Here is a 17,947-nt window from a genome sequence, read left to right on the forward strand (position 1 = left end):
TATCAAACATCTGCTCACTTTTATCTGCAGTCAATCTCCTCTTTCATTCTTTTCCATGACAGTAGCTCCTCGTGGATAATTCCCAAATCTGCATAACTTATGCTATCTATTTACCTGCACTCCATTTCCAGTGCTTAACCACGAAGATATCTTCTACCAACTCAAACTCATTTATTAAACATGAAATATATGAAGGACACCTGGGTAGCTCAGTCGGTTACCTTCAGCTCAAGTCATGATCCCAGGGTCATGTGATCAAGTCCCACGTCAGGCTCCTTGCTCAGCGGGGAGCCTGTTTCTCCCTCTGCCTGCTGCTCGTCCAGCTTGTGTGCTCTCTCTCTATCTCCCTCACAAATAAATAAATAAAATATTTTTAAAAATAAAAAAATAAACATGAAGTATATGTTTTTTTATTTTTCCCAATTTTTCTAATGTCCGTGATTATCATTATTTTTTTTAATTTTTCCATCCTACAGGAATCCTTCTGATTATAATTCTTTCTTTTCCATAATAAGACATATTGAAACTGTATCCAAGCATGCTTTTTCTCCCTCTAATTATCTCTTACAATGCCCTTTCCTAACTGTTGGGTATTTTATTTGGCTCTTCTCACCCTAAGTCACTTCTTTCCTTCCTCTTGGGCACATAGCTGATTCCACCTCGGGCTGAGACCTGCCACGTGACTTAGTATGTGCCGATGGAATATGAGCAGAAGAGAAGTGGGCAACTTTCACCTCACTGGCTTAAAAGATGCTTGCCCGAGTTTACTCATCCTCCTTTCCTTTCTGCTGACTATACAGGATGACACCGTGAGGAAATTTGGGAGCCAGATATCGAATAGGCTGAAGCAAGCCCCAAGTTCCTAAGATGATCTCCTAGAAGAGAACCAATTCCCCACCTAGGACTGAAAGAGAAATAAGCTTCAGCTTATTTTTGTTTCTGGATCCTTTGATAAAGCATGTTAGCCCTTATTCTAATGTGCTAATTATTACCAACTCAACAGTCAAGTCTATGCCTCTCAATAGTTCTCACCAGAGTTCCTGCAGTGTTCTTGTACATTACTTTCTCATTCTTGTTCACAGAGGCCCAGGACCTTGGCTCTGACAACTTGTTTAGGCTATAGGAGAGGATCACAACTTTCCCATCAGCTGAAGTAAATGGAATTGAAGCCAAAATTATATATCTACAGCATCTTAGGGAGAAACTGAAATAAAAATCAGGCAGTCTTTCTAACTGATTGTTCCAACCAAACAGGCCAGATACTGGAGGAATCTAAGAATAAGAATAGAGGACAGAAACTGGAGAAACCAAACGGCAGTAGGGGACTTCAAACCAGAGGGTGAAAGACAAAGCCTGGAGAGACTCCTTCAGCTGGGAAGGAGAACCCTGGCATTTCAGGGAGGAATGTGGCCTTGGGTCAGAGTAGGGAGGGGCAGTGCGTAGACTCTAACCTAGACATCTCTTATTTCTCCACTTTCCAGGGCATCCTTTGGTTTAACAAACAGATCTTCCCAAGTAGAGACAAATAGCTTCAAATTAATCTTATTAAATCTGATTTCATCATGCCAATTATGCACTGCAAGATTAAAACACTATAAGCTACAATACTTTGTAAAATACGGTACTAGCTAGAACTGAAACAATGAAGGAAAGAGAAAACCCAGAAACATGCCCAAGAAAATTTAAAACCTTCATTTTTAATAAAGCACCAAACACCAATGATCTAAGTGTTGATTTTCCATAAAAGTTTTAGGAAACTAAATTAAATAATGTTTAGCACAACCTTAAGTTAAGGTTTGTTCCCTTCCATTATATACCGAACTAAATTACTCACTAATTAAATAATCTGATTCATCTACTCATTTATTAATTCAACGAGTATCTATTGATTAGCTACTGTGTGCTACACTCTGGGATTATAATGATACACAAGACCTACTCTCTCCACTAATAGACCTCAGAGTCTACATGGGAAGAAAAGACAAGTAAAGAGAAAATAGAAGGGCAACAAATTGAGGTTAGGCAAAGGCTTCCAAGGTGAGAACTCAAGGAGGAGTCGACATTATCCTGGGAAACAAGAGGGACAGGCAGAGGTGAAGGAAAGCTTTCCAGCAAGGAGAACAAGGTGTGTTAAGACTGGAAACAAAGTAAAATATTTTACTTTCTGAAAACTGCAAGAAGTTTAGTAAGGTGGCTATTGGCATGTTATTCAAATGCCTTCTTGGTCTCAACTGCCTAGTGCAGATGGAAAAGACAGGCCCAGTTTCAAGATATCTTCAACATGTCCTTATATTCGGGAGGGTGGAGGGGAATGCTATATTGACAACTGCTATCAGAAGAAAAATGTGCAAATAAATGACATGAGTAGGCAGAATTATTTAAAGTTGTTACTGTGGTGACTATTTATAGTAAAAGTTGTGGTTATCTTTTCAGAAACACCAATATCCAGGGAGAAAAAGAATGTTAAGAAAAAACAAAATGTTAATTTTTAAATACTTTCTTAATCTCATTAATGGAGCCTTCTTGGTAAGATTCTTTATAATTATTTCGTAAAGAAAATGTAATGCGTTTTTATTAGCGAATATAAGCACTGACTGTCTTTTCTGTAGGTTCTTGGACTTTTACTCATGGGATTTGGTGCATGGCTCTTATTAGATAGAAATATTTTTTTCACAGCTTTGGGTATGTATCTGTTTTTCTTTTGCTCTCTTGAGTGAAGCCAGGCATTCCATTCTAAATAACTGCATACATAATATATTCAGCAGGTGGCAGTATTTCTCCAAAATTCATTAAGTATTGTCCAAGAATGGAAGATTGTGCTTTGTTCTAATACACTCCGGATGAAAAGATAGTGGAGACCAATGTAGTGCTCAAGTTAAATCATTTCTTTTAAAACTCAATTACTCTCACCATTACATGTTACAAATAAAATATATTATCCAAATATAAATGAAATAGTTGAATGCGTTTAACTAAATTTAAAAACCCTTCGTTTTACCATTTTGTGGTATGCTGTGGTCACTATGGACTGAAGTTTAATAGACTAAGTGTTATTTTTGTATACATATCCTTGGTGGTTGGGAAGGAAGCCATATTTCAAGTGCTCAATAGCCGTAAGTGGCTATTGGGTATTGGCTATCTTACTAGGCAGTGCAGATTTAGATTCTTTCCACTACTCAGTAGGCTCTATTAGACAGCACTGTTACCATTAAATATATGACAAAAAGCATGCATACTGTAGAACAAACATTTCTTAGTGGACTTCAAGTAAGAAAAAACATGTTTGTAGGAAAACAAAAGCTAAATAAAAAGATTTAATAGGTAATAAAGTGCTACAAAGTATTGAATAATTTAGTTAAACTTCAGCTACACCTAAGTGCCTGGTATCTTTATTCTCTTCTGTTTATATACTTTGCTTATGGCAAAGTATTTGTGATGTCTGAGTGCATTAGTGGTTTGCTGAGAGTACACGGGTGTGTGGCGATCTTATGACAGCCTTTCCTCTTTCCTTTCCTTCCGTAGAAGAATGGCAATGGTAGCTTCCACTTCTTTAGTGTTGATTATGTGCCAGGCATTGGGCTAAGCACTTCCCATACAGGATCTACTTTAATAATGTAGTAGTTAAGGTAGAGCAAAAGTCTTTTCTTTTTTCTTCCCCTCCATTGTGGAATTGAAAGATAATTCTCACTAACCTTAACGTACTTGCCTGTGCAAAAAAATATATCCTAAACAGATAGTCAGAAACTTATCCTTTAAGTTCTGTTTCTTTTTAAAAAAAATTATGTATTTAAACATTTAGTGAAATTTAAGACATGGAACTGAAAATAACCAGTTTGTGGCAAGAAACTGGTTGGTTCCTCCCCTCTCTTTCATGTGCAACTTCCAACGAACTTACCTCTTCTTAAAAATGATTCTGCCTTCCTCTCCATTTGTAATAACACCAGGCCACCCAAGAGCCCCATCTTCCTTCCCTCTGCCCCAGTAATAACCTCCAACAGCCTTGTGTTCTGATCTCCTTTCTCAGCCATCTTCCAAATGCCACTGAAATAATTTAAGATGAAAATCTACCCCTAGAACACGAAAAGCTTTTTTCTGGTTCCCCACTGCAATTATTTATTCATAGGACAAATATTTATAGAGTCTGTTCTACATGTTAGTCACAATCCCGTGAGCTGAGGAAACTGTACTGTACAAGAAAGATATATTTTGTCCTCGCGGAGCTTAACTCCAATGAGGAAGACTGGATAAGAGCCTACAAAGTGTGCATAATTTGGGCCCTGCAAACCGGCCCAGTTTCACCTGCTTCAAACCCTAAGTGCCAGCAAAGCTGAATATCCAACACATACTCTGCTGTCTGTGTCGCAGAATGCCTCTGTCATTCCAACCGAGATCTTTTCAGTCCTCATTAAAGCCCAAGCACAGTGTTGCCTTCGCCAGCAATCTTGCCTACCTACACTCTCCAGCCTCCTCCCCCTACGGGCTTAGGGGCTCCTGTACCCAGGGGTGTGCTGGTAAACGTTTAACAACTGGCTCTGGGATACAAAGTCTTGATTTACGGTATTTACTGATTTCTGTGGTTTAAAGACGTAATGCCACAATGGCTGATTTCACAGTGCCAACATGAATTGGGTTGGCTTACGAATTTTGTGAAAATGTAACAGTTGGCGTTTATGAGCCAGAACAAGCTGGTTTCCAGGACACCACTGCCTGCACTGTTCTCCCATAAAACCTACAGCATATTTAATTTATTTCTTCTTCTTTTTTTTTTTTGACAAATATTTGTGAGGCATTTAGTGTTCTACAGTCTGTGTCATAACACTAAACATTGAACAGTTAGTCTGTTGACTATATAAATATATATAGTCTCTACTAGAGAGCTCAGTCTAGATGAAGAGAGAATAAAATATAGTTTTAATGGGGTCATATTACCAATAAACTCAGACTTTCATATAAGAGAAACTTAACCCACACATGTTAGATACCTCTAAAATTTGTGTGAATAAATTCGTAAATGTTTGGATGTTCATTAAACATAGAAGAGTTCACCCCGGGGGGGGGGGGGAAATTCTGCTTTCATAAAAGACAATGAAGATAAGGTAAAAGAAAGAGATCTTTTGAAATTGAAGAAATTTTCTATCATGTCATTAATGGAAGAAAAGTTGTTGCCAAGACGAAGTAAGAGGGTGCCAGAATGAAGTTTAAAAAAGACAGGGAATCCTACTGGTTTGGCAGCCACTGCTTAGGGAAATCTTAGGTTACTGAATATATTATTAAACAGAATACAACATCACCTAATAATAATTTATTTTGTGGTTTCCACAGATGAAAATAATCACTTGATAGTAGATATTTTTCAAATTTTGATTGGAACTGGATCTGCTATTGTTCTTCTTTGTCTCTTGGGTTATTTGGGAATTCACAGTGAAATCAGATGGCTCCTACTTCTGGTATGTATTTCATCTTAATAGTCTGAACTAATTTGTATCTTTGATTTTGAGTGTCTATGTCACACAAATGAGCAATAATGATTTACGTCATAACATTGTAGTATAGTGTACCCTAGGGAATAAGGTACATGAAGCACTCCCTCTCAAGAAACTTCTAGGTAGCATGTTCTTGGTGAGTTTTCCATGGATTAAATCTGGATCTCTGCATATACACACTCAGATATTATTTTTCAGCAGAGTCAACAGGAATCCATCTCCTAGGGTAAACTACAATTAACCAAAATTAAGAATCTGAGGACAAAAATCCAAATAAACTATTAAAGTCAACAAGCAATGTGGCTTAGCAAGGAAAAGAAAACATATCCTATTCTCAACACATTTTCTCCCTGTGGGAATGCCATGTAGGAAGCTAACTTATAACTGAGATCACAATTTATTATTTAACAAAGAGAAGTAGAGCTGCTGAGAGGTCCAGACCCTGGCATCTGACTAGCACACTATGTCTCCCTAGCCATGTAACGTGAAAAGATAAATTGTAATTAGGATTATAGACATGAACATGAGCCACTTACCATACATGTGGCAGGTCTGGATCACAATCCACAGATTCGGATGAAATACAGCTTTTTAACATTTTCTTTAAATCAAATCAGTTTTAATTCACAGGCACTCTCTTGTCCAACAAATATGAAATTCAACTGCAGACATTGTGTCTCTTACCAGGAAGAATGCGGAAGGACTTAGCTCTTATGTAACACTGAAAGTCTGGGTGGTCACTCTGGGCACTGGTTATCAGTCTGCGCTGGTCACCATGAAAACGCACTTCCCCAGCTCACAGGATCCCTTCCGGTCTACTCATTCTGCTGTTTGAATGGCCTAGGGTGGCAAAGGCAAAGCTGCTCTTACGCGGTATATCATCCAGGATATCACACAGTATATCAGTGAAACCTTTTGGGAAGGACTGATAGATAGCCACGACCTCAGCTCCTTCTCCGCGGTATCCTTCCCCGGAAACATTCACCCTCCCGTTGACACAGCAATTAAAGGACTGACGCCTGACACAGGGATCAGTTGCTATCCAATAATTGGTACCTCTTATTATTTGAATATTTCCCCTGGCAGAGGCTTTTTGGGCAAAGCTAGAAACCATTACTTCCTTTTCCCTCTGGGGTCTTACCACTCACCAGGGGAATGCCGGGAAGCCCAAGGCGTGATTCTGTTGCTCTGGGAATGCCCAGGGCTCCACAGTCAGGCTCAGACTCTTTCTAGTCTAAAACGAGATCTCACTCTCTCTTCTCAAATCCCACCTTTCTCTTCTTCCAGGACACTGAGCATAATTTTCTCATTGGGTTTCTAATTTTGGATCTGGAAGCCAGGACAGAAATGGCTTACAGGAACATTGTGATTTTCTCCTTACCATACATTTCCATTTAGGCAAAGAAGGCACAGAGCCTGATACTAGTATAAGATGGGGGGTCAGTAAGGAAAGGGGAAACTAGAGGGAGAAAACCAGACATCTTCTAAGTTTCTGCCTTATGGGATTCAAGTATTAATGGGCTGTGACCGAGAAGCCTGACAGACCCCTTCATAAGGAATGTGCATAATACTAGGTCCTGAAACCGAGACACCACACTCTTGTCTGGATGCTCCAAGGAAGGGAACTGCTAATTTTTGCCATCAGGCCACTTTCCCTATTCTCCTCTGAATTTACCAATACTTTTCTGATGGATACATTTTTCCTTTGACGATATTAATTCATGCAGTCAAGTTATGGGCAAATTTTATAGGCCTAAGCACTATTCTTTAGCTTAAAGGTGATTTTGCATACCCCAACTCCAGGTGAATAGATATTAGTTTCACAGTCTAACTCTTCAGGGCAGTTTTGTGTGTGTGGGGGGAAGTTATTATTTTTTTTTTAAGATTTTCTTTTTTTGACAGAGAAAGAGAAGGAGAGAGAGAGCATGAACATGAGGGCAGGCAGAGGGAGAGGGAGAAGCAGGCTCCCCACTGATCAGGGAGCCTTTTGACTAAGCTAGTATTTAACTCTGTTAAGTGTCTGCCAGCTCAATCCCATCACCCAGGACTCTGAGATCATGACCTGAGCTGAAGGCAGACACTTAACTGACGGAGCCACCCATGTACCCCCTCGGGACAGTTTTACTTCCCTTTTTTAAAAGTTTTTGGGCAGTATCTCACAGTACTCTGTAAGTGCTGGTAACACATAAATACACTGAATTTTTCTTATTATGATAGACATCTAACTATGTTAAAAGGGAATCTTCAAAGGTAAAAATCATGACTCAACATTTGTGTCAATGACCATGTGTCAGAAACTTTATTTAAATAATTAATCAGGAGTGCCTGGGTGGCTCAGTCGGTTAAGCATCTGCCTTCGGTTAAGCATCTGCCTTCGGCTCAGGTCATGATCCCAGAGTCCTGGGATTGAGTCCCTGCTCAGCGGGGAGCCTGCTTTTCCCTCTCCCTCTGCCTGCCGCTCTGCCTACTTGTGCTCTCTCTCTCTGTGTGTCAAATAAATAAATAAATAAATCTTTGAATAAATAAATAAATAAATAAATAAATAAATAAATAAATACTCAGTAAGGGAACTGTAAGAAGTAACAACTGGTTGAAGGAGAATTAGATTTGTGGAGATTTATATTCTCTATAGACTGTATTCATTTGCCTTTCCATTAATAGGAATCACTTTGGAAGGCAGCTATGCTCACCACTATACCACCAACGCAGGAATCACTTTGCATTGCTATGGACAGGGAACTTTTGTATTACTATCAGAATTCTGTACAGGGTTGAATACTAGTTTAGTCAAAGGTAATATTGCATACCCTCATAAGGTCAGAAACCTGGGAAAGTCCATTAGACCACACAAGCTTGCCATTAAAAAGAAACCCAATAATATTTTTTTATTGTTTTACACAATTTTTCCTGCCTCTACCAATCTCTTACTAGTGAAGATTAAGTGAGATAACGTATATAGAAGTATTAGAAATCTAAACTTCTAGGGCGCCTGGGTGGCTCATTTGGTTAAGCGACTGCCTTCGGCTCAGGTCATGATCCTGGAGTCCCGGGATCGAGTCCCACATCGGTCTCCCTGCTCAGCAGGAAGTCTGCTTCTCCCTCTGACCTTCTTCCCTCTCATGCTCTCTATCTCTCATTCTCTCTCTCTCAAATAAATAAATAAAATCTTTAAAATAAAAAAAAGAAATCTAAACTTCTAAACAGATCTAAAGACCATATTTTTGTCTCTGAAATGTTTGTCTCTGAAAATAGGAAATATAATTTATATCAATCAAACAAATTTTAACTGACTGTTTTAAAGTACTAATGTTTAAAATATGTGAAATTAAGAATACTAACAGCAAGTCATTCTTATATTTTAGTAAAATATTCAGACTGCTAATTTTTAAAAATCATTATGAATTCTAAATAATGTGTATTATTGTGTGCTCCTGTGATGAAGAAAATTGCAGTGGCTGTAAGTTTAAAAAATATAGTTACCTAAGTGTGAAAATGATTTCACTTGGCTTTGGATAGAAGTATTTTCAATTTTCAAAGCAAGAGTTTAAATGTACCTACAGACTTAATTTTACTATAGCAGATGCTTTTGTATTTTCTGGGGGTTTGTTATTGTTGTTACTTTGCACCTGATGGGTTTGTGTAGTAGGTCACAGTTCAGTGAGTTTTCTAGTGTTAGTGGACTGGCGTGTTAAGTGGATGGAGGTTCCCGATAAGTGAGTTACTCTCTATGACAGTTTTGGATCTGAATGAAGGAAAATCATCAACAACTTTGTAGACCAAGTGTTCTATAGCGTGCTCACTGAACACGATCACTTCTTTCTTAACTCTTATCCAAATGCTCAGTGAATTTTTTCTTTGCCTTTTTGTTTGAATAACTTCACTCATGTATATGAGGGCAGGGAACCATCAATACCTCTGTGTATTTTAAGACTGTGTATTTCCTATGATATGCATTTTCCCATCACTGAAGTATCTAAGATACATATTAGAAACATAGTCACCATCTCTGTTTTTCTTTTGTTTCAGTACACAGCACTGTTAATGTGGGCCTTTGGTGTTCAGGTTGTATTTTCAATATTCATCTTCATAAGGAAAAAGGAGGTATGGAAAGATCATCCTTTTATTTGAAATCTAAAGAAAATTGAATATCTAAAATTATTGAGACCTATGAGCCTATATTAAGAGCAAAAGATAAATGGCTTTTGAGGGGGACAGGAAGATTCATTGGAAGTACTATAGAAGTCTATAAGAAAAGGGCCAGGTGTCAGATCAGAAAGGTGGGCTAGGGAAATTTGTCTTGAACTCAGCAGAAGATTGAGAAAAATGTAAATGTAAATAACAAAGAACATGGGGGAAGAGGAGATGATACTAAGAGTAGGGAATCCAAAATTGGCCCCCCAGTCAACTGTGACTACCATGACTGACCCAATTCTATTTTTCTATATAGACTGACTATATTGTATTTTTTGGAAAGAAATACCTTTAGACTTGTACAAATTTGAAATTTGTGATTTTATTTAAACGAGATGAACTGAGGGTGCCTGGTGCCTGGGTGGCTCAGTTGGTTAAGCATCCAACTCTTGGTTTCAGCTCAGGTCATGATCATGGGTTGTTAGATCAAGCCTCACATTAGGCTTCCCACTGAGTGGGAGTCTATTTAAAGATTCTCTCCTGGGCCCCTGAATGGCTCAGTTGGTTAAGCTACTGCCTTCGGCTCAGGTCATGGTCCTGGAGTGCCAGGATCGAGTCCTGCATTGGGCTCCCTGATCAGCGGGGAATCTTCTTCTCCCTTTGACCCTCCCCCTCTCATGCTCTCTCTCTCTCAAATAAATAAATAAAATCTTTTTAAAAAAAATTAAAAAAATAAAGATTCTCTCCCTCTGCCCCTCCCTGCCCACCCCCTCAAATAAATAAAAATAATCTGTAAAATAACAATAAATTAATAAATAAGTGAGATGAACTGAATAATTCATGTATTTTGCACAGGTATGACCGTGAGTGATATAATTAATCACAGGATTTATATTTATCAAATTCAGTCAAAAAAACACATAATAAATTATCTGAAAAAAACTTTTGGAAACAAAACTTAACTATTGAGATCAATGATTACTTTCAATTTTTAAAGAAATTCATTGTTTCAGTGCAGTCGCATTCTATCTTTGTGTCGTGGGAGATTGTCCTGCAAGAAAAAAGCATGAACTTGAAATCGTACAGATCTGCAGATGACTAGCGCTCAACAAGCTACTTCAGAGCCCTGAGCCTGTGTCTTCATCTGTACAGTATGGTTCATTCCTACCTCCCTTAGAGAGTGACCATGAACTGACAACTTGAAAAGTTTCTGTAATGGAGTAGCTACTTAAGAGCTCTCTTCCTTTCCTTAATTAATTTCCAAAGGAGCCCCTGATTTATTCCTGTGCTTCCTAGCCTTCAAATTCTCTCTAGATGTAGAATCCTAAGCAACAACCAAACCCCAATAAAATCTTTCCTACATAACACCACTGACCTCCTACTTCATTTGCTCTCCTGTGCTGCGCATGTATCCTGGATATCTAACCACCCAGGACTTCTTGTTAATGACCTGACATTTAGTGTTAAAATTTCTTCTTGTGTGTGTGTGTACAGCATGTGAGTTCTGTAAAACTGTTTTTGTGGCAAAGCACTACATCCTAGCTGACTTTGGGGTCTGGTGATACAACTTGAATATAACACTTCAGGATCCTTAGCACATAAATTTAGTTTATCAGTGTTATCCATACTTACTTAAGTTTTATTCACATACTCATCTCTACTTAAGAATCAGAATGACCATTTGAGAATAATTACCATGTGCCAGAAACTGTGATAACCACTTTATAGACAATATAGTTTTGTCACAACAACCCCCAGAGTTGCATTGTTAGTCCTACTTTCTAGAACAGGAAACTCAGGCTTTGAGAGGAGAAATACTTGCTAAAATATATCATGGCCAAATGATAGAGCCTGGACTCAAACACTTATTAACTGAATCTAGAGCTAACAGCTTTGTTTACATAGATTTTTCTTCTACATTCGTATTAGATTAAGCTCTTAGGAGCCTTTAATCTTTCATGCCACTTACAGCACCCAACAGCATTGGAGGTTCACTAGGGCTTCAATGGATGTTTGTCAAAATAAATATGTGTGAGGGAATTTTATTTATATAGTAACCACAGAGATTATAGACGGTACTCTTATGTACTAAGATGTGATTTATATGCACTCTGGATCTCCCAAATGATGCTTTAGAGGATAAATAAGGACATAAGTCTGCCCCTTCCCCACAACAATATAAAATGGAAAAACATTTTCTATTCTAAATAAAAATTAACTTAGAGAATAAGCTCAATAAATAACTTAGAGATCTAAGTAACACTTTACGTTATTCTAATCCTAAATGCATTAAAGCATAGGTATATAAGTAACTGTGTAAGAGTTTAACTTGTACACATGGTTTAATTGTTGTAGAATTCCCACCAGGAATTTCCTTTTCATTATTCAAAGGCAGCATATTATAATGACAAATCAATAGACTAGAATTCAAATGAACTATATTTAGAAGTCTCAGCTCCTCATCATGATTCATGTAAACAAAGCAAATAACTAAATTCTCTGAGTATTTATCTCCTTGTTCATAAAATGGGAATACTATCCATTCTTTCTAACTTTTACCTTAGCTATGAAAGTCATATAAACTTTTAAATATTTAAGTAAGTTACTATTAAAATTTACCTCTGCAATGTCTAGATTTTGAAATAGTAGTTTCCCCCAAAATTTTCAAATCTGATTGTTTTTTGCTATAGTATTTTGAAAGGATGATTTTTTTCAATTAAAAATCATAATTCTTGTATAAGTATACAGTAGGAACAGGTCAATGATTTTATTTAACATGTTGATTAATGTGGGAACTGGTAAGAAATGAAAACCAGTTCAAAGGAGAGTACAAAGAAAAGACAGTTATAAAGGCCATTTCTTTTTTTTTTTTAAGATTTTATTTACTTTTGTCAGAGAGAGAGAGACAGAGAGAGAGAGAGAGAGAGAGCATAGCAGGGGGAGTGGCAGACAGAGGGAGATGCAGGCTCCCAGCTAAGCAAGGAGCCCGATGCAGGCAGGACTCCATCCCAGGACTCTGGGATCATGACTTGAGCCGAAGGCAGCCGCTTAACCAACTGAGCCACTCAGGCTCCCCTAAAGGCCATTTCTTAATATATACAAAACATGGTTCATAGGGGAGATACCAGTTGCACCCCACTAGGAAAAATTCATTTGTAACTTCTCTGACAAAGAATCAATTGTCTAACTATAGCTTCCTACAACTTATTCTAAAGTTGTAAAGTAAGTTAAAAACTGAGAAAGGTACAGACCCCCATAGAATAAGAAGACCCTGAAGTTATGCTAAAACAAGCCTAATTACCATTGAAATACTCAGTAATCTTTTTTGGTACATTTCAAGGTTTTTTACAATTTTTTTCTGAGGGTACAAGAAGAAAAGCAGAATCCTTAGACATACAGGAGAATAACACAAAACTTTCTCCCTAATCATAAAATAAGTCTCATATATTCCTCCTATAGATTACAATACAAAAAACCAAATGCCTCAGCACTCACTGAGATTGCTAAAAATAGTTATAAAGAAGAAAAAGAAAACACTTAGGAATAAGCAGAAAAGAACAAACTGACTAGAACACTCTTTTATTAGGAACCATAAGGAAAGTTTCTCACGGATTTTGACCTTTCTTCTTTCCAAGTTTTTATTTAAATTCCAGTTAGTTTAGGGGCACCTGGGTGGCTCAGTCGTTAAACATCTGCCTTCGGCTCGGGTCATGATCCCAGGGTCCCAGGATCGAGCCCCGCATTGGACTTCCTACTCAGCCAGAAGCCTGCTTCTCCCTCTCCCACTCCCGCTGCTTGTGTTCCCTCTCTAGCTGTCTCTCTCTCTGTGTCAAATAAATAAAATCTTTAAAAGTAAATAAATAAATAGATAGATAGATAAATAAATTCCAGTTAGTTTATATACAGTATAATATTAGTTTCAGGTATAGACTTTAGTATTATATATACAATGGAATATTGCTCAGCCACAAAAAAGAATGAAATCTTGCCATTTGCAATGATGTGGATGGCGCAAGAGAGTATCATGCTAAGTGAAATAAGTCAGTCAGAGAAGAACAAATACCATAAGATTTCAGATTTTGACTTTTGATGCAATTTTTAACAGGTTTACCAAGTATGGCATGATAAAATTGACTTAATCATTACTGAGTATGGATCTAAAGACATGCCTGAAGATATACCCAAATGGATTGTTCTGAATGCTTTACAGAAAACAGTAAGAAAAAATTAACATAAAACTAAAATATTAAATGTCAAATATGATCACCATAGGGTCGGGGGGGACAGGGAAGGGCAGGAGATAGGGGCAGAGGATTGAGGGGTTCTTGTATTTCTCCCCACCAAAACTGGGTTAATAGCACTATTCCCACTTATAAATCTTGAGTTTTATCCTCCTTTTGTAACTTATATCTCCTATTCTTGGTTGATTGATGTGCATTTTAACCCGGTGTCACCTGTAGAAGTGTTGGTGGTCTTCTGCCCTACTGCTCCTATGGGAGCACAGTCCTTGCTAGCAGCAGAGAAGCGTGGTGGTTACCATGTGAGCCAGAATGTCAGGTTTGCCACATAGCTTTTTGACCCTGGACAAGGAACCCTATTAATTTCAAGTTCCATATTAGTAAATGGACAGAATAATCCTTGCCTCTGATTGGCAGGGATCAATGAAGTCGTATATAGAATGTATAGGAAGCCTTGGATCTGGAACATAGTAAGCAACTAATACTTGTTAGCTAACATTATTAGGCTTATTATTTTACAGTTCAAATATAGCTAGGCAGGGTACAGGAATGGATATTGTCTCCCAGATAGTTTACAGGAATAGATCAGCAGCTGGAAGATCGTAAATGCTTGATAAAGAAAATAGCAAGCATTGACATAGCACCAGACCGTTTTGTAAATGCTTTGCATGTATTAACTCATTTAATCCTTCCAACCCAATAAAGTAAGAACTATTATCCTCATTTTATAGATAGTACCTTACCCAGGGACACACAGCTAATTAAGTGGCAGAGCCAAGATTCAATTCCAGAAAATGTAGCACTAGATGTTGTACTCTTAACTACTATACTAGGTGCCCCAATTAAAAACAGTTATTATTTTTGGTGTATATATTAACAGCAAGGCATTTTAGGAGAATTGAAATATAATTATAAATGCTTTTACTCATCTTTTTATTTCTCTGATATATATGTGTGACATGTACATGTACTGCCTTTTTAGATTGCATTAGGACTGATGGCAGAGAATCAAACCCTCCTATGGACATAAACTGATAAACAGGAAAACAGTTCTATGTATAACATCACTATTATTAATGAGAATCAAGCTTATAGTTCCAGTCATGAGTGTAGTTGAGATAGTACATATAGGTTCGATCAAACTCATTTTCAGTACCCAAAATCTAAAGCATTATTTTAGTCATTCATTTCCAAGATTGTTGGTACATATTGTGTCATAGGCAGGACTGATGTGATAACTTTCAATAACAAGATTAGAAAATAATGAAATAGTCACTCTAACTTTGTCTCATATTCTTGGTGACAAATATATAAGCTGATTCTTTCACATCCTTTTAATTCAACTTTATAGGATTGGAAATGAGATATTTCTTAAATGTTTTATCATTTCTATGGCTATTTGCCTTATTATCTCTTTTGGTTATCTGTGGTCATTTTTCACACAATTCAAAATTGGAAGTTAAAATCTTACATTAATCCTAAGAGAATAAAAAGAACCCAGAATCTCTTTATGTATATTAAATACATATGGCAGCATTTTGGGGATAAATATAAAGAGAACTGCTATAGTGAGGAGGAAGGTATGGCTACACTTATTCTCTCTTCTGTGTTCTGGTCCAAATGTAGTTTGTAGCTTCAGTAAATCAGATATACCTTCCATCCTGGGTTCCTTTATGCTAAGTTCAGATCTAACAATTTCATCCAAACATAGCCCACTTATATTTAAAGGTATTTAGCTCTGGTTAACATCAACAATAGTAGCAAAAAAGTAATGGATTAAACCAACAAAACTGGCTTATATTTGTAATTCACTACATTCCAATGGAGAATAATGAATTTTCTTCACAAAAACCACTTTATTGTGCATGGGAATCATAATTAACTGCATTTGAATATTTTATAGTAAAATTCATAGAATTTTTTTTCTAGTTACAGTGTTGTGGCCAATACAATTACACAGATTGGATAAAGAATACAAATAAAGAAAATTCAGAACAGGTGCCATGTTCTTGCACAAATTCTACATTAAGGAAGTGGTTTTGTGATGAGCCCCTGAATGCAACTTACCTGGAGGTAAAGATAAGGCTCTCCAAGTGTTTACAGTGCCTTTTTTTTTTTCAAGTCAATTTAGAATTCTGAGCAAAATTTTATATAAAAACAATGTTATTTACAGTGATTAGTTTCTTAAGTTACTTTATGAAACTGAACTCATAATTAAATGAATAGCTATTATTTCAGGTACATAGTAAATAAATTAAATAAACTTTCTGGAATTATGTCATGTAAGTGCTCCTAGAACTTGGGATACCATCAACCTTTCTCTCTAGCCCTCCTTCCCGAATCCCTGCAGAGAGAGGAGGCACTTTTGGTAAATCTCTGGTGTATGGGATTGGTAAGGGAGCTGCAGTACCAGAAGTAAAGGGGTATGAGGATTGGCAAAAACTGAAGGGAGGGGAGCCCAGCAATGACAAAAGCAGTGTTCAGGTAAATGTAGCAGAATCAAGAGTAGGGGTTCATCGGCTGCTTACAGGTATGGGATACTGATAAAGGAGATTTTCATCCCGAGAACTTCTAATATTATGTACAGTTTATAGGCTGATGTTTTCTAATTATAAGATGCATTTTTCAATTACATAATTCATTCATAGATAAATAGAGCCTTATGATTTTTTAGAAATTTCTCCTATTTGGGAAATAATCATTTTAGGTTGAAGTATATATACTTCATATACATATATATATATACACTTCACTTATATACCTTGCTGAATTACAGTAATCTGCAGAAAATTAGATCCCTCTCTAAATTTAATAAATTTTTTATTTCAGGGCACCTAGCTGGTTCAGTCAGTGGAGTTTGCAACTCTTGATCTCAAGGTTGTATGTTCGAGCCCCATATTGGGTGTAGAGATTACTTAAAGATAAAATCTTTAAAAAAATTTTCTGAGTTCAATTACGTGACAACGTCTTAGCAACCTTAAAAGTAGTAACTGAGATGTCCTGCTATCATATGAAGTTGTCTGGACTAAAAAAAGTCTATTCTCCAGTTACACATTGACTTACTTTTTAGACTTTGGTAAATTACTATCTCTATGTTTCTTCCTCTTTGTAATAGAATTATATATAAGACCACTTCCATCTCCAACTCAATCTAAATAACTTTTTTTCCTTAGACCTGTGAAAATAAAATCAACACATGGTATAGTACTAATGCTTTAACGTTAATTGGAATTAACTTTGGACTTTTAACTTCAGAGGTAAGCTTTTGTTCATATGTTTAGAGGCAAAAAATATTAAGCAGAAACCATACATTACAAACAGCAGAACAACCAACTGGAGTCCTAATCAGACAAATTAATACAATAGGAGTCAGGATCTTGAGATTATCTGCATCCAGGAGAGATAAAGATCCTAATAGGAGGTGATATCCCTAAATCAGCCAAATGGGATGACCAGTTAATAAATGGTCATCCTGGAAGGTAGTGATTCCATTGCTTTGTGAGATAGATAAAAAAAACTTCATATCTCAGCAGCAAGAGCCCATGTTGGGCAGTCTTCATGTTGGCAAATTTTGGAAGTCTAGACCGATGTTTGACATTAGTAAATCTGTTCACTAATACACTCATTTATTCATTCATTCATTCATTCATTCAGTAAATTTGGAGGGGGGAGAACATCTACTGTGTCAGGTACTGTGCTAGCTGTTAGAGATACAATGGGAAGTAAAACAGACACATTCCGTGACCTACAGGGTGACAGCTGTAGAATTGAGATTCAGAAGCAGAACTTCATGCTCCAGTCTCAGTGAAGACTGATCAAAGCAGGGGAAAGCTATGGATTTGAAGAAACTGTGAGAGTGAATACATTATTACAGTATAGACTGTAACATTGCAAAATGAATATATAATGCATGTTTTGGTCAGAACAAGATACAGCATTTAATTTTATGTTGAATCACAAAGGCATTGACGTAAGGTTCCATAAATTCTCTTCAACTGGTAACAGTTTTAGTCTCAGAATGGTGATTAAAACATTCTTATAAGCATGAATACCGTTCTTTTGAAATGTGTATCCTCCATTGTGTTCATGCTGAGG

General features: G+C 36.9%; 1 protein-coding gene across 8 annotated transcripts in view; it reads left to right on the plus strand.

Moving 5' to 3' along the window:
* Positions 1-17,947, plus strand: part of TSPAN19 (tetraspanin 19) — a 33,812-nt gene that overhangs the window by 5,246 nt on the left and 10,619 nt on the right. For 2 of the 8 annotated variants that reach the window (XM_073900579.1, XM_025881198.2), the window contains exons 2-9: positions 650-2,125; positions 2,434-2,526; positions 2,610-2,682; positions 5,323-5,447; positions 9,510-9,584; positions 13,720-13,830; positions 15,782-15,925; positions 17,026-17,109. In XM_073900579.1, the coding sequence (XP_073756680.1) occupies positions 2,461-2,526; positions 2,610-2,682; positions 5,323-5,447; positions 9,510-9,584; positions 13,720-13,830; positions 15,782-15,925; positions 17,026-17,109 (678 nt within the window). In that variant the 5' untranslated portion in view covers positions 650-2,125; positions 2,434-2,460. The remainder of the gene's footprint in view (positions 1-649; positions 2,126-2,433; positions 2,527-2,609; positions 2,683-5,322; positions 5,448-9,509; positions 9,585-13,719; positions 13,831-15,781; positions 15,926-17,025; positions 17,110-17,947) is intronic. The other 6 variants (XR_012380669.1, XM_073900575.1, XM_073900576.1 and 3 more) reach the window with 6 other exon arrangements.

Source organism: Callorhinus ursinus, unplaced genomic scaffold (genome assembly GCF_003265705.2).
Source record: "Callorhinus ursinus isolate GAN/ISIS: 27379988/994484 unplaced genomic scaffold, GSC_fseal_2.0 scaffold14, whole genome shotgun sequence".
In the NCBI taxonomy this organism is placed as follows: Eukaryota; Metazoa; Chordata; class Mammalia; order Carnivora; family Otariidae; genus Callorhinus; species Callorhinus ursinus.